General features: G+C 40.2%; 1 protein-coding gene and 1 long non-coding RNA gene across 6 annotated transcripts in view; one reads left to right on the top strand and one right to left on the bottom strand.

The window, feature by feature from the left end:
• LOC110526161 (xylosyl- and glucuronyltransferase LARGE2s) overlaps positions 1-6,366 on the top strand; it is a 216,520-nt gene extending 210,154 nt beyond the window's left edge. For all 4 annotated transcript variants that reach the window (XM_090238199.1, XM_021606823.3, XM_090238198.1 and 1 more), the window contains 3 exons: positions 1,300-1,446; positions 3,251-3,446; positions 4,077-6,366. In XM_090238199.1, the coding sequence (XP_090094325.1) occupies positions 1,300-1,446; positions 3,251-3,446; positions 4,077-4,274 (541 nt within the window). In that variant the 3' untranslated portion in view covers positions 4,275-6,366. The remainder of the gene's footprint in view (positions 1-1,299; positions 1,447-3,250; positions 3,447-4,076) is intronic.
• Positions 1-24,303, bottom strand: part of LOC118964910 (uncharacterized) — a 450,019-nt gene that overhangs the window by 229,552 nt on the left and 196,164 nt on the right. The gene's annotated exons all lie outside the window — the stretch shown is intronic.

Consider the following 24,303-nt stretch of genomic DNA (forward strand, 5'->3'; position numbering starts at 1 on the left):
TGTAGACCTCCACAAGTCTGGTTCATCATTGGGAGCAATTTCCAAATGCCTGAAGGTACCACGTTCATCTGTACAAACAATAATACGCAAGTATAAACACCATGGGACCACGCAGCCGTCATACCACTCAGGAAGGAGATGCGTTCTGTCTCCTAGAGAAAAGCGAATAGTGCAAATCAATCCCAGAACAACAGCAAAAGACCTTGTAAAGATGCTGGAGGAAACAGGGACAAAAGTATCTATCCCCACAGTAAAATGAGTCCTATATCGATATAACCTGAAAGGCCACTCAGCAAGGAAGAAGCCACTGCTCCAAAACTGCCATAAAAATGCCAGACTACGTTTTGCAACTGCACATGGGGACAAAGATCGTACTTGTTGTAGAAATGTCCTATTGTCTGATGAAACTATTTGGCCATAGTGACCATCGTTATGTTTGGAGGAAAAAGGGGGAGGCAAGCCGAAGAACACCATCCCAACAGTGAAGCACGGGAGTGGCAGCATCATGTTGTGGGGGCGTTTTGCTGCAGGAGGTACTGGTGCACTTCACAAAATAGATGGCATCATGAGGGAGAAAATTATGTGGATATATTGAAGCTACATCTCAAGACATCAGCCAGGAAGTTAAAGCTTGGTCGCAAATGGGTCTTCCAAATGGACAATGACCCCAAGCATACTTCCAAAGTTGTGGCAAAATGGCTAAGGACAACAAAGTCAAGGTATTGGAGTGGCCATCACAAAGCCCTGATCTCAATCCAAAAGAAATGTGTGGGCAGATCTGAAAAAGCGTGTGCGAGCAAGGAGGCCTACAAACCTGACTCAGTTACACCAGCTGTCAGGAGGAATGGGCCAAAATTCACCCCATTTATTGTGGGAAGCTTGTGGAAGGCAATTTAAAGGCAATGCTACCAAATACTAATTGAGTGTATGAATATGTCTGCCCACTGGGAATGTGATGAAAGAAATAAAAGCTGAAATAAATCATTCTCTCTACTATTATTCTGACATTTCACATTCTTAAAATAAAGTGGTGATCCTACTGACCTAGGACAGGGAATATTTACTAGGATGAAATGTCAGGAATTGTGAAAAACTGAGTTTAAATGTATTTGGCTAAGATGAATGTAAACTTCCCACTTCAATTGTATGCATGATGTTCATATATGGCCCATGTGGGAGTCGAACCCACAGCTAAGGTGTTGCCAGCAATGCATTCCAACCAACTAGTGGCAGCTGTGGCTCTAGCTGAGGTACAGTTTTGGTTGTAAATGAATGGTTTCTTTATCTTATCCCCTGCAGAAAGTCAGTGGTCCAGTTAGACATGGCCCACACTAAGAAAGCTCTGGTTGTTCCGGCCTTTGAGACGCTGCGCTACCGCCTCTCCTTTCCCAAATCCAAAGCTGAGCTGCTCTCCATGCTGGACATGGGGACCCTCTACACCTTCAGGTACACCAGCAGTAACAGCTCACCCCATTGGTCAATCTGGCTTGTTGATCAGGTGGTTTGATTGGCCCTTCTGAAATAGATTACATAACATGGAGCATCCATCCTGATTTTGATACTATATTTAGTACATTGATTACATTGATACGTTGAAGTCATTTGATAATATTTGCAGTACCAGTCAAAAGTTTGGACACACCTACTCATTCAAGGGTTTTTCTTTATTGTTACTATTTTCTACATTGTAGAATAATAATGAAGACATCAAATCTATGAAATAACATATATGGAATCATGTATTAACCAAAAAAGTGTTTAATTAAAACCTGTTACGGATGATGCGAATTTTTGGTTCCTGCACAGAAATTTCAGAGCGCCACTCGTAGTACTCGTTAAAACTCAAACTTTCATTAAAACACACATGCAAGGTACTCAATTAAAGCTACACTCGCTGTGAATCTAGCCAACATGTCAGATTTGTAAAATGCTTTTCGGCGAAAGCATGAGAAGCTATTATCTGAAAGCATGCACCCCCCAAAATACCTGATTGAGACCTAAACAAAAGATTTTGCGGTAGCCGGCGCTACACAAAACGCAGAAATAAAATATAAAACATTCATTACCTTTGACGAGCTTCATTGTTGGCACTCCTATATGTCCCATAAACATCACAATTGGGTCTTTTTCCCGATTAAATCCGTCAAAGTATGCCCAAAATGTCAATTTATGAAGGCCGTCTGATCCAAGGAAAATGCACCTTTACACGACGCAACATCACTTTTTAAACAAACTTTAGGTATTAATAAACGTTAATAATCGATAAAATTGATCACGGGGCGATCTGTATTCGATAGCAGCAAGTCTTGAAATCATCGTCCATTTTTTTCACTTTCAGAATTTCCTGGGTGCACCCCAAGACAGGAAGTGCCTATACGCCATCCCACCAAGGATAAACTTGCAAAGAAATGCCAGTATTGGCGACATCGTGTGGAACGGAACCTCATCTATTTTCTATCGCCTTAGACAATTCAAAGACTGGCGGATGAATATTTTTTTTGTGTTTTTGGTGAACAGTTTTCCCTGGGATTTTTACTCCTGAACACGTTCTGTTATAGCCACAGACATGATTTAACCAGTTTTAGAAACTTCAGAGTGTTTTCTATACACACATACTTATTATATGCATATACTCTATTCCTGGCATGAGTAGCAGGACGTTGAAATGTTGCGCGATTTGTAAAAAAAAGTTGCGAAAAGCTGCGAAAATTCGCAGCATCCTTAACAGGTTTTAACAAATGAAAACATAATTTATATTTTGATTCTTCAATGTGGCCACCCTTTGCCTTGATGTCAGATTTGAACACTCTTGGCATTCTCTCAACCATCTTCACTTGGAATGCTTTTCCAACAGTGTTGAAGGCGTTACCACATATTCTGAGCACTAGTTGGCTGCTTTTCCTTCATTTATGGTAGAGTGGCCAGACAGAAGCCACTCCTCAGTAAAAGGCACATGTCAGCCCGCTTGGAGTTTTTCAAAAGGCACCTAAAGTACTCTCAGACTAACCAAGATTGAACTATTTGGCCTGAATACCAAAAATTCTCAAAATCTGTTTTTGCTTTGTCGTTATGCGGTATTGTGTGTAGATTGAGACATTTTTTTATCTATTTTACAATTAGGCTGTAACGTAACAAAATGTTATGTTAAAAAGTCAAGGGTTCTCAATACTTTCCAAAAGCACTGTATGCAATCTAGTTCAAAACTATTATTAACACACCTGTACACGTCTCTTTCTCCTTGCCGTCCCAGGTATCACGTCTGGACCAAGGGCCATGCTCCTACCAACTATGCCAAGTGGCGGACAGCCACCACGCCCTATAAGGTGGAGTGGGAGGCGGACTTTGAGCCCTATGTGGTGGTGAAGCGGGACTGTCCTGAGTACGACCAGCGCTTTGTTGGATTTGGCTGGAACAAGGTCTCCCATATCATGGAGCTAGATGCACAGGTACAGTATGGAGGATAGTGGTGGGGTGTTAGAATATAATATATGTATTTTTCCTACAGCTCACATTATCACACCACAGTACATTTGCACACACTAGGTAGACCAAACAACCATAGCAGACAAGACGGGCAGACAAAAATATGTAGTTAAAGTCTGGATACACTTATCTGTTTATGGCTTGTTGAGAAGAAAAATGGTTGTTAAAGCTATTGTTCACATTTTATCCTCAAAGACTCTACTTCCAAATAATCTGCACATAATAACTCATTTTAATTTAAGTTTAATTCAAAACTTCAACTCATCATTGGAATTCAGTTAAGGTTATGCCAATGATTAGAATAGATGTGATTCGCGGTAGACCCTCTGATATTAGGTTTAATGCTTTCGCTAAGTCAGGAATAATAGCTATTGTAACGGCCCATAAATCAAAGTCAAGCTGTGACCTTTCAGTGTTCAGCACCTAAGAGCAACGTTTGTGACTTTGTTTCTCGAGTCTTAAATTATTTCAGTCACAGCTGGGACGGCAGAAGAGTAATAGCTACGTAGCTAAAATGCTAAAATGTTGTACACGGACCATGTCCAATAAGCAAATAAAATAATACATTTTTCCGCCCCTTTCCCACCCCCCAGGAGTATGACCTGATGGTTCTGCCCAACGCGTTCATGATCCACATGCCACACGCACCCAGCTTCGACATCTCCAAGTTCCGCTCCAGCCCAGGCTACCGATACTGCCTGCAGACCCTAAAAGAAGAGTTCCACCAAGACCTGTCCCGGAAGTACGGCGCAGCCGCCCTCAAGTACCTTACTGCTCAGAGGAACATCTAAACCAGGACTCCCAAGGGCCACTGGGCTTCATACCTAGGGCCCGAATGGCCCCCATGCTGCTGCCTCGCAAGTCTACAGGGGTTTGGGAATACTGGCAACTATCAGCCAATATCACTACTAAGCTTGAATAGCTTTAAAGGCTTGTAGAACATTCTGGAGATGTGTTAGCTAAACTTTCTGGGGTGGTTTGGGCTGGGATGACCCACCCAACTATGCTACAATGGGTTATGACCCAAACTGGAATAAAAACAAAGAACCAAACAGATCAGACATGACAGTGGTCACACGATATTGGGCTCACTGGGAAGACGTTTCTCTGAAAGGAATGAGTGGTTGACTGATTTAAGTCTGGGAGTAAGTGACGATTATCATGATTTGTTCTGACAATCAGGGCCTTTTCTGAGGAAAATACATTTCAAACCAATCCGTCCACATGGGATATCTGTACCTGGAACTCAAGGACAGGAATTTGGGGAAACACAGAACTGAAAGAAAAGAAAGTTGTATCTTCCCTGGTCTCTTCAAGGGAACGAGTCGGAATCACGTTCGGAGTGACCAATCGAACTGGAGAAACATTTAAGCCTTATAATTTTCCATTATATTTAATAAGATATTTAATGATATCAGTATTTTTCTCAATGTAAATGATTATCAATTAATAACAAACAAATATGGCATACATACACTATCAGTCAAAATGTTTAGAACATTTACTCATTCAAGGGTTTTTCTTTATTTTTACAATTTTCTACATTGTAGAATAATACTGAAGACTGCACTTGATTGGCTCAAACACATTAAGAAGGAAATAAATTCTACAAATGAACATAAGGCACACCTGTTAATTAAAATGCATTCCAGGTGACTACCTCATGAAGCTGGTTGAGAGAATGCCAAAAGTGTACAAAGCTGTCATATTTGAAAAATCTCAAATATAAAATATATTATGATTTGTTTAACACTTTGTTGGTTACTACATGATTCCATAAGTGTTATTTCATAGTTGATATCTTCACTATTATTCTACAATGTAGAAAATAGTAAAAAATAAAGAAAAACCCTTGAATGAGTAGGTGTGTACAAACTTTTGACTGGTACTATATATGTGTTAATTTTAATATATATTTTTTCTTCGTGCATATATTTATCCCCTTTAAGCCAAATATGAGCCCAAATTCAGCCAAAAAATACAAGTCACAACTGATTGGGACCACCGCAACCAGACCCCAATATTTTTTAAATAGCATCAAAAAAAGCACCTCGCTAGAAATTAAATGGCTGCAAATAAACCGCCTGTTGAATTGTTAAAAATCACTTCTGAAATTCCATGAGCGATTGGAGTATTACCAGTGCCATGTCTAGATGAGTGATACACTGTTATGTGCCATCTACTGTAACAAACCTTGTCATTTACCAAACATTTCCCCTTTCCTTTAAAACTTCATTCCTTTTTCTATTTACCCATTCCTTGTTTTTTTTCGTACACCATGCTGAAACCCACTCCTGTTCTCACAAACCATCCCTTCTTTCTCTAATACCAACCCCTTCCTAAATCTCTATATGCTACTACTACTGTTTTGAACACCACACATAATCCATGGGACAACCGGGCAGTAACAAATCAACCTTTCAACCCCAATGAACCTACAACTCCAAATACCAAATAATAGGTATACACCTACAGTCACAAGAAACGGCACAAGTGTTCGAGCCTATTTGCTACTGTGATGACTTTGTAATGACTGAACGGTTACATATAATACATCACTATGGGCTGGGCACATACCCTACATGACTACTATGGGTTAGGTACATACAGAGCTGCCATTGAATTGGCTTCCAAGAGATGGATCCAGACACCACCTCCCCTGCCACCTTCCATGCCTCGCACAACCCCTGTCGACTGTTCTGATTGCAGTAAATGCTAGTGCCTTTGCTGTATTGTGTAACTGGATATTGATTGTACTGCTGTACGTTACCAATGGGGCCTGAGGATAGTCAGGCACTCTATTTATTATTGTCGACTCAAATCAATCATATTTTTCTATGTAGGGGACAAAGTGCTTTAAATAAATCTGCCCTTTTTCTACCAGTTTGTCTGAGGTTTGTCTCCATTGGAACATATGTGGAACAGATTGAAGGATATGGTATCACTTCTATGAGTGTGGAATTATATACACATTATTTATTTTCAGAGTTAATTGGTGTTAAAATATCAAGGATTCTCCCCTCATCAATGTTTTTAATGAGACGTAATGTCTGCAATGGAATTAACTTTATGAAAGCAAATAAACACACACACACACACACACACACACACACACACACACACACACACACACACACACACACACACACACACACACACACACACACACACCGAGGGAAATCAATGTAATTCTTTGTTAGCTGTTTGTTATCTTCTGTGACATTTGTTACCAACCTGAAAATGGAATTGTCTCTCACAGATGTATTGCTTGTCTTAAGGAAATAATCGGCTGCCAGGCAGGCAGTTTTTTTCTTTCACAAAAAAATATAATAAAAACTGTTAAGTCAAGCATTTCTTCATATCCACTTTGCCATCTCCAATATCTTCAGAAACAACAGAGGCATGATGATAATAATCTATGAAAATAGTGATGTGTCACTCTACTGCATAAGCAATAAAAAGTAAGATGTTTTCATATTACAAAAGGTGGAACGGGTCACCGAGATGATCTATTTATTGGCATTCACTCACAGAAGGCACAACTGGTCTACAAATCACCATCATCTAAGTATGACATAAATTGTTGCATACGGATCAGTCAAAGATTAGTGGGAAAAAAGTCAACTAAAAATGATGTATTTATCCTAAACATTTAATAAACGTATCAAAAAGACTGGACATAATGCAAGAAAGTATCTTTATGCTCCTTACAAGAAAGATCAAATCTAGACGGTTGGCAACAAAATTCAGCCTAGTGTATTTAAAAAAAAATTATAATAATTTTTAAGTCCTATCAAACCATTAGACTGACACATTAGATATTAGATATTCAAAGATGAGCAGAATTAAACAATGAATTATCGTCATTGATATCTCTTGATCTTTGAATGACCCTGGCAATAACAACCTGGTAGTGATTTTTTATTTCACCTTTATTTAACCAGGTAGGCTAGTTGAGAACAAGTTCTCTGTAACGGCAATCTTCCTCCTCTTCTGAGGATGAGTAGCGAGAAGGATTGGAGGACCAATGTGCAGCGTGGTAAGTGTCCATAACGTTTATTTTAAGACATAAACTGAACACTATGAAATACAAAACAATAAATGTGAACATGAACGAAAACGAAACAGTACCGTGTGGCAACAAACACTCACACGGAAACAAACACCCACAACTCAAAAGTGAAACCCAGGCTACCTAAGTATGATTCTCAATCAGAGACAACTAACGACACCTGCCTCTGGTTGAGAACCATACTAGGCTGAACTCAAAACCCCAACATAGAAAAACACACATAGACTTCCCACCCCAACTCACGCCCTGACCATACTAAATAAAGACAGAACAAAGGAAATAAAGGTCAGAATGTGACATTCTCATTTGCAACTGTGACCTGGCCAAGATAAAGCATAGCAATGTGACACATACAACAACACATAGTTGCACAGGGAATAAACAAAATATAGTCAATAACACAGTGGAACAAAAAATAACAAAAAGTCTATATACAGTGAGTGCAAATGAAAACATCAGAGGTGTATTTGGAGGGCGAGTTAGTTAGGATGACATCTATGAGGGTGCCTGTGTTTACGGATTTGGAGTTGTACCTTGGTATGTTCATTGATCATTTGTGTGGGATTGAGGGCATCAAGCTTGGATTGTAGGATGGCCGGGGTGTTAAGCATGTCCCAGTTTAGATCACCTAGTAGCACGAGCTCAGAAGAAAGATGGGGGGGCAATCAATTCACATATGGTATTGAGGGCACAGCTGGGGGCAGAGGGAGGTCTGTAGCAAGCGGCAACAGAGAGAGACTTGTTTCTGGAAAGGTGCATTTTTAGAAGTAGAAACTCTAATTGTTTGGGTACAGACTTGGATAGTAATAAAGAACATCTTTGCAGTAGATTGCAACACCGCCCCCTTTGGCAGTTCTGTCTTGATGTGGAAAATGTTATAGTTAGCAATGGAGATTTCAGGGTTTTTGGTGGTTTTCCTAAACCAGGACTCAGACATGGCTAAGACATCCGGGTTGGCAGAGTGTGCTAAAGCAGTGAGTAAAACAAACTTAGGGAGTAGGCTTCTAATGTTAACATGTATGAAACAGAAGTCAACAAATGAGAGGATGTAGAAGTCAACAAATGAGAGCACCTGGGGAGTGGGAGTGGAGCTAGGCACTGCAGGAGCTGGATTAACCTCTACATCACCAGAGGAACAGAGGAGAAGTAGGATAAGGGTACGGCTAAATGCTATACGAACTGGCCGTCTAGCACGTTCTGAACAGAGAGTTAAAGGAGTAGGTTTCTGGGCACGATAGCATAGATTCAAGGCATAGTGTACAGACAAAGGTAAGGTAGGATGTGAGTACTTTGGAGGTAAACCTAGGCATTGAGTAATGATGAGAGAGATATAGTCTCTAGAGATGTTTAAACCAGGTGATGTCATCGCATATGTAGGAGGTGGAACAACATGGTTGGTTAAGGCATATTGAGCAGGGCTAGAGGCTCTACAGTGAAATGAGTGAGTGGTTGGGTTGACTGGGGACACGGCGATTCAGACAGTTAGCAGGCCGATGCTAACACGCTAACAGTTAGTAGGCCGGGGCTAAACAAGCTAGTGATAACCATCTAAAGACTCGTTTGACCTCTCAACATATACAGGGTGAAGTTGTTCTGAAGTTTTTCTGAGACGGTTGGAGGGAAGTGATTTAGTCCATCGCGAATAGATGTGATGCTTCTTTCAAAATGAATTAAACGCTTTATGTAAACCCTCATGACACTTTGTAGGACAAATTTACACCACCCTCACTTTCTCCTTCCCTTCATCCATCTGTGCCTCCTTTCCTTCCGCCCCCTCTCTTATCTGCTGGCTAATAATGGAGTAATTGCTGGATGTGGTCCTTTATGACATTATGAATCATCTTGTCAACTGCACAAATTAGACGGGTCTGACACAAGCACTCTTAACATAACAGGAAATCACATTAGACCAACCACATAGAGGCTTACTGGAAGCTTCTCAATAGGAGAGGCAGCAACATGAAGCTACAAAAATCCAGCAGAGGAATGCACTCTTGCTTTACTTTGAATTTCAGATAGTTGTTTATGAAAATGTGGACACTGTATTTTGTTGTTCAAGCCTTTTCTAAGTTGTGATTTATGAATGGCTGGCAAAATTGGATTGTTTCTAGTTTTGAAATGCTCGACGTGGAAGAACAGAGGTGAGCTGTAGAGTTATATTTACCGATGTTTGTTTAGGCTCTTGTGTTTGTTCCATTTGCTTTGCAGAAGCTTAAACCGTGCAGTGTGCTGGGCTAGATATATTTAGAAAGACTTGAACTTTTGTGCTCCAAACAGACACAATCTGAATTAAACAACAGTTTCTAAGATCGCCTATCAATGTACAAAAAGAAGAAAACTATTCAAAGTTTTGCAAATGAGTTGGGCGATGTGATCAATGATGTTCTGTTTTATATATTGTTTCCCAATGTTTCCAAAAAATAAATGGCTCAACAATTGCGTTAACTGTAAACTTGGAAAATCCACATGGTAGGCAACAAAATTCAGCAGAGTGCAATTTTAATTATAATAATTTTAACACTGCAAATTGATCTCAAATAAGCCAAAAATAGATGCAAAATTTAAAATAAATAATAATTTCATACCTTGTTTACATTGAGACATGATCATATATATGTCTCTATTTTTATTTATGGAAATACTTGGGAACAGATTTTATAAATTCATTTTTTTCTGTATTCCTGATGATTTTAGTCTTTTTTTAAAAACTCCATATATATATATACAGTTGAAGTCAGAAGTTTACATTCACCTTAGCCAAGTACATTTAAACTCAGTTTTTCAAAATTCCTGACATTTTACGCTAGTAAAAATTCCCTGTTTTAGGTCAGATAGGATCACCACTTTATTTTAAGAAGGTGAAATGTCAGAATAATAGTAGAGAGAATGATTAGTATTTGGTAGCATTGCCGTTAAATTGTTCCCACAATAAGACATTCCCCCAGGTCTCTCTCTCTCTCTCTCTCTCTCTCAGATATATATATATATATATATATATATATATATATATATATATATCGGTTCCCTGGTCTGAGTCTGCTGTTTTGGACCATTCCTCCTCTGTGTACGCCGAGGAACTTAAAACTTTCCACCCTCTCAACTACTGTCCCATGGATAGGGAGCTGCTCCCTTTGCTGTTTCCTGAAGTCCACGATCATCTCCTTTGTTTTATTGGGGCGGTAAGCAAATTGGAGTGGGTCTAGGGTGTCAGGTAGGGTGAAGGTGATATGGTCCTTGACTAGTCTCTCAAAGCACTTCATGATGACGGAAGTGAGTGCTACAGGGCGATAGTCATTTAGCTCAATTACCTTAACTTTCTTGGGAACAGGAACAATGGTGGCCCTCTTGAAGCATGTGGGAACAGCAGACTGGAATAAGGATTGATTGAATATGTCCGTAAACAAACCAGGCAACTGGTCTGCGCATGCTCTAAGGACGCGGCTGGGGATGCCGTCTGGGCCTGAAACCTTGGGAGGTTTTAACACATTTAAATGTTGGCTGCAGTGAAGGATATCCCACAGGTTTTGGTAGCAGGCCGTGTCAGTGGTACTGTATTGTGCTCAACGTGAACAAAGAAGTTGTTTAGTCTGTCTGGAAGCAAGACTTCGTGGTCCGCGACGGGGCTGGTTCTTCTTTTGTAGTCCGTGATTGACTGTAGACCCTGCCACATGTCTCTCGTGTCTGAGCCATTGAATTGCGACTCTACTTTGTCTCTATACAGATGCTTAGCTTGTTTGATTGCCTTGCGGAGAAAATAGCTACACTGTTTTTATTGGGTCATGTTTCCTGTCACCTTGCCCTGATTAAAAGCAGTGGTTGGCGCTTTCAGTTTTGCGCAAATGCTGGCATCAATCCACGGTTTCTGATTGTGGAATGTTTTAATAGACGCTGTGGGTACAACATCTCCGATGGACTTGCTAATAAACTCGCTCCGAATCAGCGTATTCATCAATGTTGTTGTTTGACGCTATGCGGAACATATCCCAGTCCATGTGATCAAAACAATCTTGATGCGTGGAATCCGATTGGTCGGACCAGAGTTGAACAGACCTGAGCACGGGTGCTTCCTGTTTTATTTCTGTCTATAGGCTGGGAGCAACAAAATTTAGTCTTGGAGGACGGGGGAGGGCCTTATATGCGCCGCGGAAGTTTGAATTACAATTATCCAGGGTTTTGCCAGGCCGGGTTGCACAATCAATATGCTGATAGAATTTAGGTTGCCTTGTTTTCAGATTAGCCTTGTTAAAATCCCCAGCTAAAATAAATGCAGCCTCAGGATATGTGGTTTCCAGTTTACATAGAGTCAAAGGAAGTCCTTTCAGGGCCTTGAATGTGTCTACTTGGGGGGGAATATACACGACTGTGATTATGATCGAAGAGAATTCTCTTGGTAGATATTGCGGTCGGCATTTGATTGTGAGGAATTCTTGGTCAGGTGAACAAAAGGACTTGAGTTCCTGTATGTTGTTATGATCACACCACATCTCGTTAATCATAAGGCATGCACCCCCGCCCTTCTTCTTACCAGAGAGATGCTTGTTTCTGTCGGCGCAATGCGTGAAGAAACCAGGTGACTGTACCAACTCTGATAGCATGTCTCAAGTGAGCCATGTTTCCGTGAAACAAAGAACGTTACTGTCTCTGACGTCTCTCTGGAAGGCAACCCTTGCTCGGATTTCGTCTACCTTGTTGTCAAGAGACTGGACATTGGCGAGTAGTATGCTCGGGAGCGGTGCACGACGTGCCCGTCTACGGAGCCTGACCAAAAGACGGCTCCGTCTGTCCCTTCTACGGCGCTGTTGTTTTGGGTCACCGGCTGGTATCCGATCCATTGTCCTGAGTGGTGGGCCAAACAGAGGATCTGCTTCAGGAAAGTCGTATTCCTGGTCGTAATGTTGGTGAGTTGACGTTGCTCTTATATCCAATAGTTCCTCCGGACTGTATGTAATAAAACCTAAGATTTCCTGGGGTAAGAAATAACACATCAAAAAACAAAATACTGCATAGTTTCCTAAGGACACGAAACGAGGCGGCCACCCTACCGTTCCTCGACTTCGGCGATGTCATTTACAAAATAGCCTCCAACACTCTACTCAACAAATTGGATGCAGTCTATCACAGTGCCATCCATTTTGTCACCAAAGCCCCATATTCTACCCACCACCGCGACCTGTACGCTCTCGTTGGCTGGCCCTCGCTTCATACTCATTGCCACAGGCTCCAGGTCATCTACAAGTCTCTGCCAGGTAATGCCCCGCCGTATCTCAGCTCACTGGTCACCATAGCAGCACCTACCCGTAGCACGCGCTCCAGCAGGTATATCTCACTGGTCACCCCCAAAGCTCACAGATCACTGCAACTGTACATAGCCCATCTGTAAATAGCCCATCCAACTACCTCGTCCCCATACTGTATTTATGTATTTATCTTTCTCCTTTGCACCCCAGTATCTCTACTTGCACATTCATCTTCTGCACATTCTACCATTCTAGTGTTTAATTGCTATATTGTAATTACTTTGCCACCATGGCCTATTTATTGCCTTACCTCCCTTATTCTACCTCATTTGCACATGCTGTATATAGACTTTTTGTACTGTATTATTGATTGTATGTTTGTTTATTATATGTGTAACTCTGTGTTGTTGTAAGTGTCGAACTGCTTTGCTTTATCTTGGCCAGGTCGTAGTTGCAAATGAGAACTTGTTCTCAACTAGCCTACCTGATTAAATAAAAGTGAATTACAATTGTTTTTTAAAACTCATCCCAAATCATTTGAATTGGGTTGAGGTCGGGTGATTATGGAGGCCAGGTCATCTGACGCAGCACTCCATCACTCTCCTTCTTGGTCAAATAGACCTTTCACAGCCTGGAGGTGTGTTTTAGGTAATTGTCCTGTTGAAAAACAAATGACAGGCCCACTAAGCGAAAACCAGATGGGATGGCGTATCGTTGCAGAATGCTGTGGTAGACATGATGGTTAAGTGTGCCTTGAATTCTAAATAAATCACTGACAGTGTCACCGGCAAAGCACCCCCACACCCTCACACCTCCTCCTCCATGCTTCACAGTGGGAACACATGCAGAAATCATCTATTCACCTACTCTGCGTCTCACAAAGACAAGGCGGTTGAAAGCAAAAATCTCAAATTTTGACTCATCAGACCAAAGAACAGATTTCCCCTGGTCTAATGTTCATTGCTCGTGTTTCTTGGCCCAAGCAATTCTCTTCTTATTATTGGTGTCCTTTAGTAGTGGTTTCTTTTCAGCAGTTTGACCATGAAGGCCTGATTTGCGGAGTCTCCTCTGAACAGTTGATGTTGAGATATGTCTGTAACTTGAACTCTGTGAAGCATTTATTTGAGCTGCAATCTGAGGTGCAGTTAATTGCTGATTTGTGAGGCTGGTAACTCTAATGAACTTATCCTCTGCAGCAGAGGTAGCTTTGGGCCTTCCGTTCCTGTGGCGGTCCTCATGAGAGCCAGTTTAAAGAAGAAACATTCAAGTCCTTGAAACTTTCCAGATTGACTGACCTTCATGTCTTAATAAACCAACCACTCTAGGCCGTCATTGAAAATAAGAATTTGTTCTTGCCTAGTTAAATAAAGGTAAAATAAAATAAAATAAAATTTAAAACATAAAAAATGGTGGCAATCAGAAGACATTAATTTACTCAATAAATGTTCCTTTTGTTCGATGAAGTCTCTTTATATCCAAAAACGTCCGTTTTGTTAGCGCATTTTCTTCAGTAATCCACAGGCTCAAACTCAGTGAAAACAATCCGACAAAAAATCCAAATTGTATCCATAAAGTTCATAGAATCATGTCAAACGATGTTTATATTCAATCCTCAGGTTGTTTTTTAGCCTAAATGATCTATAATATTTCAACCGGACAATAACGTCGTCAATATAAAAGGTAAACAAGAAATGCACATGCGCCTGAAAAAAACTCTGACACGTTAGGGTTCACTCGTTCAGACTGGTCTTACTCCCTCAATTTTCAGAATACAAGCCTGAAACGATTTCTAAAGACTGGTGACATCTAGTGGAAGTCCTAAGTCAATTGATACTGTAATGGCATTGAATAGAAAACTACAAAACCAAAAAAGAAAAAATACTTCCTAAATGGATTTTTCTCAGGTTTTCACCAGCCAAATCAGTTCTGTTATACTCACAGACACTATTTTAACAGTTTTGGAAACTTTAGTGTTTTCTATCCAAAGCTGCATATGATATCTGCATATCATATATTCTGGGCCCGAGTAGCAGGCCGTTTAATTTAGGCATGCTTTCCATCCAAAATTCAGAATGCTGCCCCTACCCTGGAGAAGTAAAAGTAATGATGGATTGTCAATTCTCTTTGCTTATTTGAGCTGCTATTGCCAGAATATGGACTTGGTCTTTTACCAAATAGGGCTATCTTCTGTGTACCTGTATACCTTATCACAAAACAACTGATTGGCTCAAATGCATTAAGAAGGAAAGACATTTCACAAATGAACTTTTAATAAGGCACACCTGTTAATTGTTAAGCATTCCAAGATACCACCTCATGAAGCTAATTGAGAGAGTGTGCAAAAAGTGTGCAAAGCAATCATCAAGGAAAACGGTGGCTACTTTGAAGAATCTCAACTATAAAATATATTTACATTTGTTTAAAACCTCTTAAAACCTCTCTGGGATAGGGGGGACGCAAATATCCCACTTGGCCAATTGCCAGGGAAAATGCAGAGCGCCAGATTCAAATAAAATATTATAAAATTCAAACTTTCATTAAATCACACATGTAAGATACCAAATTAAAGCTACACTCGTTGTGAATCCAGCCAACATCTGAGATTTCATAAAGGCTTTTAGGCGAAAGCATAAGAAGCTATTATCTGATGACAGCATAACAGTAAACAAAGAGAGAAATAATATTTCAACCCTGCAGGCGCTACACAAATCGCAGAAATAAAATATAAATCATGACTTACCTTTGACGAGCTTCAATAAACATCACAAATGGTCCTTTTGTTCGATTAATTCCGTCCATATATATCCAAAATGTAAATTTATTTGGCGCATTTGATCCAGAAAAAAACAGCTTCCAATTTGCGCGTCACTACAAAATTTTGCAAAAACATTTCAAACTACTTTTGTAATACAACTTTAGGTATTTTTAAACGTTAATAAATCGATCAAATTGAAGACTGGTCTATCTGTTTTCAATACCGGACAACAACAAACTAACGCACTTTTCTAGTCTTGCCCAACTCTCAACAGCGTTACCCTGTTTCAAGATGGCCGTACTTCTTCATTTCACAAAGAAATAACCTCAACCATTTTCCAAAGACTGGTGAAATCCAGTGGAAGCGGTAGGAACTACAAACAAGTGCCTTAGAAATCCAGGTCCCCGATGAAAACTCATTGAATAGACAGTGACCTCAAAATAAATAATTCTGAACGGTTAGTCCTCAAGGTTTTGCCTGCTACATAAGTTCTGTTATAGTCACAGACATGATTCAAACCGTTTTAGAAACTTCAGATTGTTTTCTATCCAAATATACTAATAATATGCATATCTTATATTCTTGGCATGAGTAGTACGAAGTTGAAATTGGGCACGCTATCCCAAAGAGGTTTTAAGGATCAAATCGAACTGACTGTAGCTCAGGACCTTCAGCAAGCATATGCATATTCTTGATACCATTTAAAAGGAAACACTTTGAAGTTTGTGGAAATGTGAAATTAACGTAAGAGAATAACACATTAAATCTGATAGAAGACAATACAAACAAAAAAATGTGTCTTTTTTTCAGCTTTGAAATGCAAAAGAAGTTCAAAGTTTTAGACTGATCCAGTGAAGAATTACTGCACATTTTGTGTCAAGTCTGCAAAGAGTTTGTCCAAATGTGCCGAATTGGTCAATTGATATTTTTCAAGTAGATAACTACAGAGAACAAACAAAAATGCTATGGTAATAAAAAATAAATATTTACACACTCCCAGGAATGTCATACGTGATGGATCATTAGCTTATACACTAACCTTCACACATCTAGATGGCCGGGGGAGAACTGTAGACCCCAGTTCCTACATTTGAACATAAAAATTGATCTTATCAAACAAAATGATCCTACTTTTAATCTCTGGGACCCTCAGGATGAGAAATCGGAGCAAGATTACTAAATGTAAGTACATGATTTACCTTCAGAGGTGAATGTATCCAACCACTTGCCGTGATAAGTGTTTTGTTTTTTTGCACTCTCCTCAAACAAACTGCTTTAACAGTTTTTTTTCACTGTTAAAGCTACTGTTAATTGCACACTGCAGTTAGATTAACAAGAATTTAAGCATTATGCCCATGTAAGACAGGTCAATGTCCCGGAAAGTTGGCTGTTGTATACTAAGTCATTCTAGTCACATTTGCACACGTTAGCAACAACCATCCCGGGTTAGGAACACTCATCCCGTAGAGATTTTTGGTTACTACATGATTTCATCTGTGTTATTTCATAGTTTTGATGTCTTCACTATTATTCTACAATGTAGAAAATAGTAAAGTAAAGAGGACCCCTGGAATGACTAGGTGTGTCAACTTTTGACTGGTACTGTATATATGAACTCAGCAAAAAAATAAATGTACCCTTGTCTTTCAAAGATAATTAGTAAAAATCCAAATAACTTGACAGATCTTCATTATAAAGGGTTTAAACACTGTTTCCCAAGCTTGTTCAAAGAACCATAAACAATTAATGAACATGTTACGGTCATTAAAACTTCCCTAGGGTAGGGGGCACTATTTTCACTTCTGGGTGAAAAGCATGCCCAAAGTAAACTGCCTGCTACTCAGGCCCAGAAGCTAGGATATACATATAATTGGTAGATTTGGACAGAAAACACTCTAATGTTACCAAAACTGTTAAAATAATGTCTGTGAGTATAACAGAACTGATTTAGCAGGTGAAAACATGAGAAAAATCCATCCAGGAAGTGGGATTTTTTAATGTTTGTAGTTTTCAATTGGATCCCATTAGAGTATCCATTGATTTAGGAATCAAATTGCACTTCATATGGCTTCCACTAGATGTCAACAGTCTTTAGAAATAGTTTTAGGCTTGTATTCTGAAAAATGAGGGAGTAAGACCACTCTGAATGAGTGGACACTGCAGTGTCCCAGAGCTTTTTCATGCGTGAGACCGAGAGTGCGCCTTTCTTGTTTACCTTTTATATTGACAACGTTATTGTCCAGTTGAAATATTATCGATTATTTAGGCTAAAAACAACCTGTGGATTGAATATAAACATCGTTTGAAATGTTTCTACGAACTTCACGGATACTATTTGGATTTTTTGTTTGCCTGTTGTGACTGCTTGTGAGCCTGTGGATTACTGAACAAAACGCGCAAACAAAACTGAGGTTTTTGGATATAAACAGGGACTTTATCGAACAAAACAAACATTTATTGAGTGAATGGGAGTCTTGTGAGTGCAACCGTATGAAGATCAAAGGTAAGTGATTAATTTCCTCTATTTCTGACTTGTGTAACTCCTCCACTTGGCTGGTTACTGTTTGTAATGATTTGTCTGCTGAGCGCTGTTCTCAGATAATCACATGGTATGCTTTCGCCAAAAAGCCTTTTCTAAATCTGACACCGAGGTTGGATTAACAAGAAGTTCATCTTTAAACCGATGTATAATACTTGTATGTTTTATGAATTTTTATAATGAGTGAATTTTGCACTCTGCAATTTCACTGAATGTTGGCCAGGTGGGACGCTAGCGTCCCACATAACCTAGTGAGGTTTTAAGACACTAACAGCTTACAGGAGGTAAGCAATTAAGGTCACAGTTATGAAAACTTAGGACACTAAAGAGGCCTTTCTACTGACTCTGAAAAACACCAATAGAAAGATGCCCAGGGTCCCTGCTCATCTGCTTGAACATGCTTTAGGCATGCTGCAAGGAGGCAAGAGGACTGTAGATGTGGCCCGGGCAATAGATTGCAATGTCCGTACTGTGAGATGCCTAAAACAGAGCTACAGGAAGACAGGACGAACAGCTGATCGTCCTCACAGTGGCAGACCACGTGTAACAACTCCTGCACAGGATTGGTACATCCGGACATCACACCTGCGGGACAGGTACAGGATGGCAACAACAACTGCCCGAGTTACACCAGGAATGGACAATCCCTCCATCAGTGCTCAAACTGTCCGCAATAAGCTGAGAGAGGCTGGACTGAGGGATTGTAGGCCTGTTGTAAAGAAGGTCCTCACCAGACATCACCGGCAACAACGTTGCCTATGGGCACGTTTTTCATTGAAGGAATGAGCATTACACCGAGCCCTGTACTCTGGAGCGGGATCAATTTGGAGGTGGAGGGTCCATCATGGTCTGGGGCGGTGTGTCACAGCATCATCAGACTGAGCTTGCTGTCATTGCAGGCAATCTCAATGCTGTGCGTTACAGGGAAGACATCCTCCCTCATGTGGTACCCTTCCTGCAGGCTCATCCTGACATGACCCTCCAGCATGACAATGCCACCAGCCATACTGCTCGTTCTGTGCATGATTTCCTGCAAGACAGGAATGTCAGTGTTCTGCCATGGCCAGCGAAGAGCCCGGATCTCAATCCCATTGAGCACATCTCACTTGCGGAACGGTTTTGTCCCAGTGGGCCACCTGTTGTCAACCCCTGATACAGCATAATTACTCTCTCTTGATGTCATTTTCTTCCACAGTGCTGGCAGACAGTCCTTGACAGACTGTAAACTGGGTGGGATGCCAAGGAGTGCTGGAGATAGACCCATCAGGGGACAGAATGGGTGACAGCGGTCTCATTACTGGTGTCAGCAGTGGGATCGATGTCCTACCTCCGAGTCACCAAATAAAAATGAACTCCCATGATCACCCCCCTCCACACTACTCTTCCACCTCTGCCTCCACTGAATCAATGGCAATAACCAATCCCTTTCTTTATTTTCTCCTCTGTCCAGTCAATATAGAGTCCCTTAACAATCCATCCCTCTCTGCTGTGATTGTGCCTCCCGGTCGTGGGAATGAAAATATATCCTTCATAATTTAAGGTCTTTATTGTCCCGCCCTATAGTGATACTCTTATGGAGCAGACTATTTGTTTACTGGAGGATTATTGGAGGACTATTTGTTTAGCGTATTTCTGGAGGGTTTCGTTTGTTACTTGATACCTGTAATCCCAGGCAATTTCTCTCCTCCAGGCTACATGGATCAATATGGAGCCGGGGTCAAAGGGTGCAGGTCGTGAGGGGTGGCGGTGGTATTTACAGTCATCAACAAGGTCAGGAGAGTGTCTAGATCTATAGCTCCTTGTAATTGTTTTTCTCCAATTGGACTTTTGCAGCTAAAGCTGATTATGGACACAATGGCATGTTTATTGTACTGAGGTTCGGTTCACTGATGCTCATGGACTCAATTGACATTGTGAAGTTTAAAGTGCTGTTCAAATGTTCAAAAAGGTGTTGGAAGGCCAGAGGAAAAATACATATTAGATGAATAACTTGGGTTTATGAGTTTAAGTTCTAAAGATGAGTAGTTGTTTGGAGAAAGCGAGAACGCAAGAGGGCGGGGACAAACCAAAATAACAGGCAAGTTTTTCCATTCCGCTTCAATCAGTCTGGACTGGAAATGTAGAAATGCTGTTATTGATATTTTTTGAAAGGTGTGTTTGACCTTTTCTGGGTGTTATTATTTAGAAAATTGGCAGTTAGTTGCTGAGGAGAGATTTGAGCGTGTCGAACATACACACACACACACACTCACACATACAGTGTTCTGCCCGAGGTGGAACATGTTGCTGTTAGTAAGCGATAAATAATGATGGTCTACATACACTTCAGAATTATGTGCTCTCATTTCAAAGTTTTGCACCATGAACAACACTTGAAGTGTTTACCAATGTAAAAGCAATGAAGTGTGAATCAAATTAACAGTAGTTCAAGGTGAGATCATTAGTGTGGTTTACCCACTTTTTTTGTTTGAGAAACAATTTTTTTGCAGACAAATGCATTGAAAGTATAGGGAGCATTACCTTTTTTTCCCACTGCGACCGGCGATCAGAGTTTACCCACCTATTTTGTTACCACTACACGGCTGGGTGAGATTGATGATCTGTTGCATGCTGTTACTTTGTCTCTTTCTTAATTCAGGCAAGCCTTGATTCCTCCACATCTTCTCTCATCGCCTCCTCAAAACATATTTGTGAAGGTCTGAGGGGAGGGACCTTGGAACTTCTTCTCCTATACGGTTGAGAAGGAGGTGAGTACATAGGATGCTAGGAATTGAGATAGGGCCATTTTAAGTACTGTGTCATGGGCATCCTAATATTTCAGATGGTATATTAAGTCCATTCAAGATAAAGTCTTATAATCTCCTTTATCTATTAGCAGCAAGCAGATAATCTGATTACGGTGGAATAACTGGAATCTTATGAGACCGTTATGGCTGCAGACACAATTGACTAGAACATGTAGAAGTATCTGCATTGGACCAGATAGCCCTCCGGTCCTTAATAGAAGAACATCTTCTTTCATCAACAGGTTACATATTATAACCAGTGGTGTTTATTCATGGTTGCAAATATTTGACCAATAAAACAAATTTAATTTCAAAATAATTTATCTTTCGCCTCTCTCTGTGTTTTCATCATTTTCCGTCAATGGATGCAGCGCCCCTCTTCCTCAGTATGTGTACACATGTATCGGATGCTGTCTGGACCAAAGGAGTATAACATGTTGCCGCCGTAGCATTTTTACTGGTTTAGCTTCCTCAGTGAATTTACCCACGCACCGCTACTGATCGTAACATGAGGTAAAATGATTGGCGACCTAGTCCTGGCCCTCTGTGTGCGTGTGTGTGTGTGTGTGTGTTTATTTGCTTTCATAAAGTAAATTCCATTGCAGACATTATGTCTTCATATAAAAACATTAATGAGGGGGGAATCCTTGATATTTTAACACCAATTAACTCTGAAAATAAATAATGTGTAATTATATATATATATATATAATTCCACACTTATAGTGGTGATACCATATCCTTCAATCTGTCAATCGGTGCTGAGATCTGAGATCTCTAGGGAAAATATTTGTGTTTGTGACCTGAAGGCTCATGTCTGAGGCCAGAGCTAATACCTAGACATACTGGACACAGAGACATTCAAATCATATCCACGAATTCATCTGACTTTGGGTAAGTCGAAAAACTCCAATCTCACACCATCCCTTTAAAGTTTTTACAGTCCCCCCTGAAAAGTCTGAACGGTTATATCACTAACTTGTCTGTGATCAGGCTTTTGTTGAGCCAGGTAAGATTGTTTAAAATGAGGTTGACTTTGTTCTGACAAGCCTGTCAGCATTTCTGTCACATGATATGAATTCTAGAGACTTTCTTTTTCATCTCACTACAGTTTATGATGTCAAAAATGCTTTTCTTAGAACTCAAAGAATTTTGAATAAATACATTTCAAAATGTTATGCTTTGATTTTGTCTATGTTTTATTAATCAGAGATATAAAGCAGAGAACAGAGTGTGCAAAGAGGAGAAAAACAAAGCGATAGAGAGAGCAAACAGACTTTCATCAGAGAGCTGGGGCTTTTAATAACAATCTGTCTCTGACGGCAACGTCGGACGATGGAAAGCTGATTTTGTGCAATGAGATCATTACAATAATTAAACCCTCAGATGCTCTTATCAAATGGCTTTTAATTTGACGCCGCGTGATGATGCATAATGGGCGTGTGCGTGTGCCATCGAACAAAGCGCGTGTGTGTTAGCCAACCTTCATTAGACTAATTGAATAGCACACTGTCAAGCCAAACGCAGTGAAAATCAGCAAACAGGCTAACAGTTTAGCGAAGCATCTCGCATCCGCCCTCCAACACATCAATAACACTTCCGCTGTGTCAAACTTAACACCTACGGCAGCTGGAGTGTGTGTATGTTTGTGTGTATACGTGCGTGTGTGTGTGTTACCTAACACAGCAGTAGCTGAGGCTTCCTGTCAAAACTCTCTTTAACATCTCTCTCTCTCTCTCTCTCAAACATCCATGCATCTCTTCATCCTGATCCCTCCATACATCACCAGGCTGATAAATATCTGTCAATCGCTAATGGCAAACTGTCTTCCAGCCAAACCCCTCTGTGGGTGGTTATAGTTCTTCCACATTGATTAAAGTATACAGTGGGTGCTCTATCTACATCCTCTTTGTAGTGATTTGTGTTGTACCCGGCTCCTTTCAGCTGCAAGTTTTTGTAGGCATTTACTTGGCATTTTTTTCAGTTTTTTTTTCTCACAGTTGAAGATATTTCATTAAAAAGCTGTGGTGTTCCAAAATATTTACCCACATTCTATTCAGTGATAGGATGTAACAGACCAAAGATATAAAATGTACCGTTTCACACACTTAGATACTTTGTGACCAACAAGGTTCTATGTATAGGCTGTGGGCTCCGCCCCAGTCGCTGGCTAGAAACTAGAAAACCCTTCATCATTTAAAAGTCATGGGTATACTGTGTATTCAGACCCCTTAACTCTTTCCATATTTTGTTACGTTATAGCCTTATTATAAAAATGATTAAATCGTTTTTTTTCTCATCGATCTATAAAAAAAAACTGAAAGCCACTCCTTGGTTGTGTGCTTACTGTAGGGTTGTTGTCCTGTTGGAAGGTGAACCTTTGCCCCAGTCTGTGGTCCTGAGCGTTCTGGAGCAGGTTTTTGTCAACGTAGTTTCAAGTGATCCAACACTTTTTTTTAATGAAAGCATCTTTAACAGTAGTCCAACAGCATGTTCTCCTAATCAAATACACTAGATCATATACATTATGTGTGACTAGCTGGCCAAATAGGGTTTGAATCCCACACTATAATTTTTTTCCTTTGAAATGTAGAAGCATGTTAATTGTGTTAGTGGACGTGTCCAGATAGCCATGGTTGCGTTTTAAACAGCAGGCATTCTGGATATGTAAAAACATTTAGAGGATTGAGTAAGCTTTAAATGGAAAGATATCACACTAACTTTGCCTTTCATCTAGTAGAATTCACTGCACACAATTGAGGAAGAGAATCACATTTTGAGACCCAGCTGACAATCAGCGAGGGGACGCGCTGTACCAAAATGGAGGGAATCAACGAAATTGTACTTTAGATGATGTAGGATGAGCCTAGTATGCTGACATTTGCTGCTTACTGCATTTGTCTTTACTAAACAGTACTTTATAAAGAGTATAAAAGCAGTAATAGTAGTAGCCAAGCCAGGTTTCAGACACAGCCAGTGTGCTGAGAAGGGTGCAGACAACACCTTGACGTGTGATGTAAGTGCCTTAATGTGTTTGGACCCCAGGAAGAGTAGCTGCTGCCTTGGCCCCATAATAAATACAATACAAATTAAGATTAAGAATTAATTTAATAAGGAGCTACAGTACCAGTCAAAAGTTTGGACCACCTACTCATTCCAGGGTTTTTCTTTATTTTGACTATTTCCTACATTTTAGAATAATAGTGAAAACATCAAAAATAGGAAATAACACATATGGAATCGTGTAGTAAACAAAAAAAGTGTGAAACAAATCTAATTCTAATTTATATTTGAGATTCTTCAAAGCAGCCACCCTTTGCCTTGATGACAGCTTTGCATACTCTTGGCATTCTCTCAACCATTCTCTCAACCATGAGGTAGTCACCTGGAATGCATTTCAATTAACAGGTGTGCGTTGTTAAAAGTTCATT

This window comes from Oncorhynchus mykiss, chromosome 6, assembly GCF_057628025.1.
Source record: "Oncorhynchus mykiss isolate SJ-2025 chromosome 6, ASM5762802v1, whole genome shotgun sequence".
Classification (NCBI taxonomy): domain Eukaryota; kingdom Metazoa; phylum Chordata; class Actinopteri; order Salmoniformes; family Salmonidae; genus Oncorhynchus; species Oncorhynchus mykiss.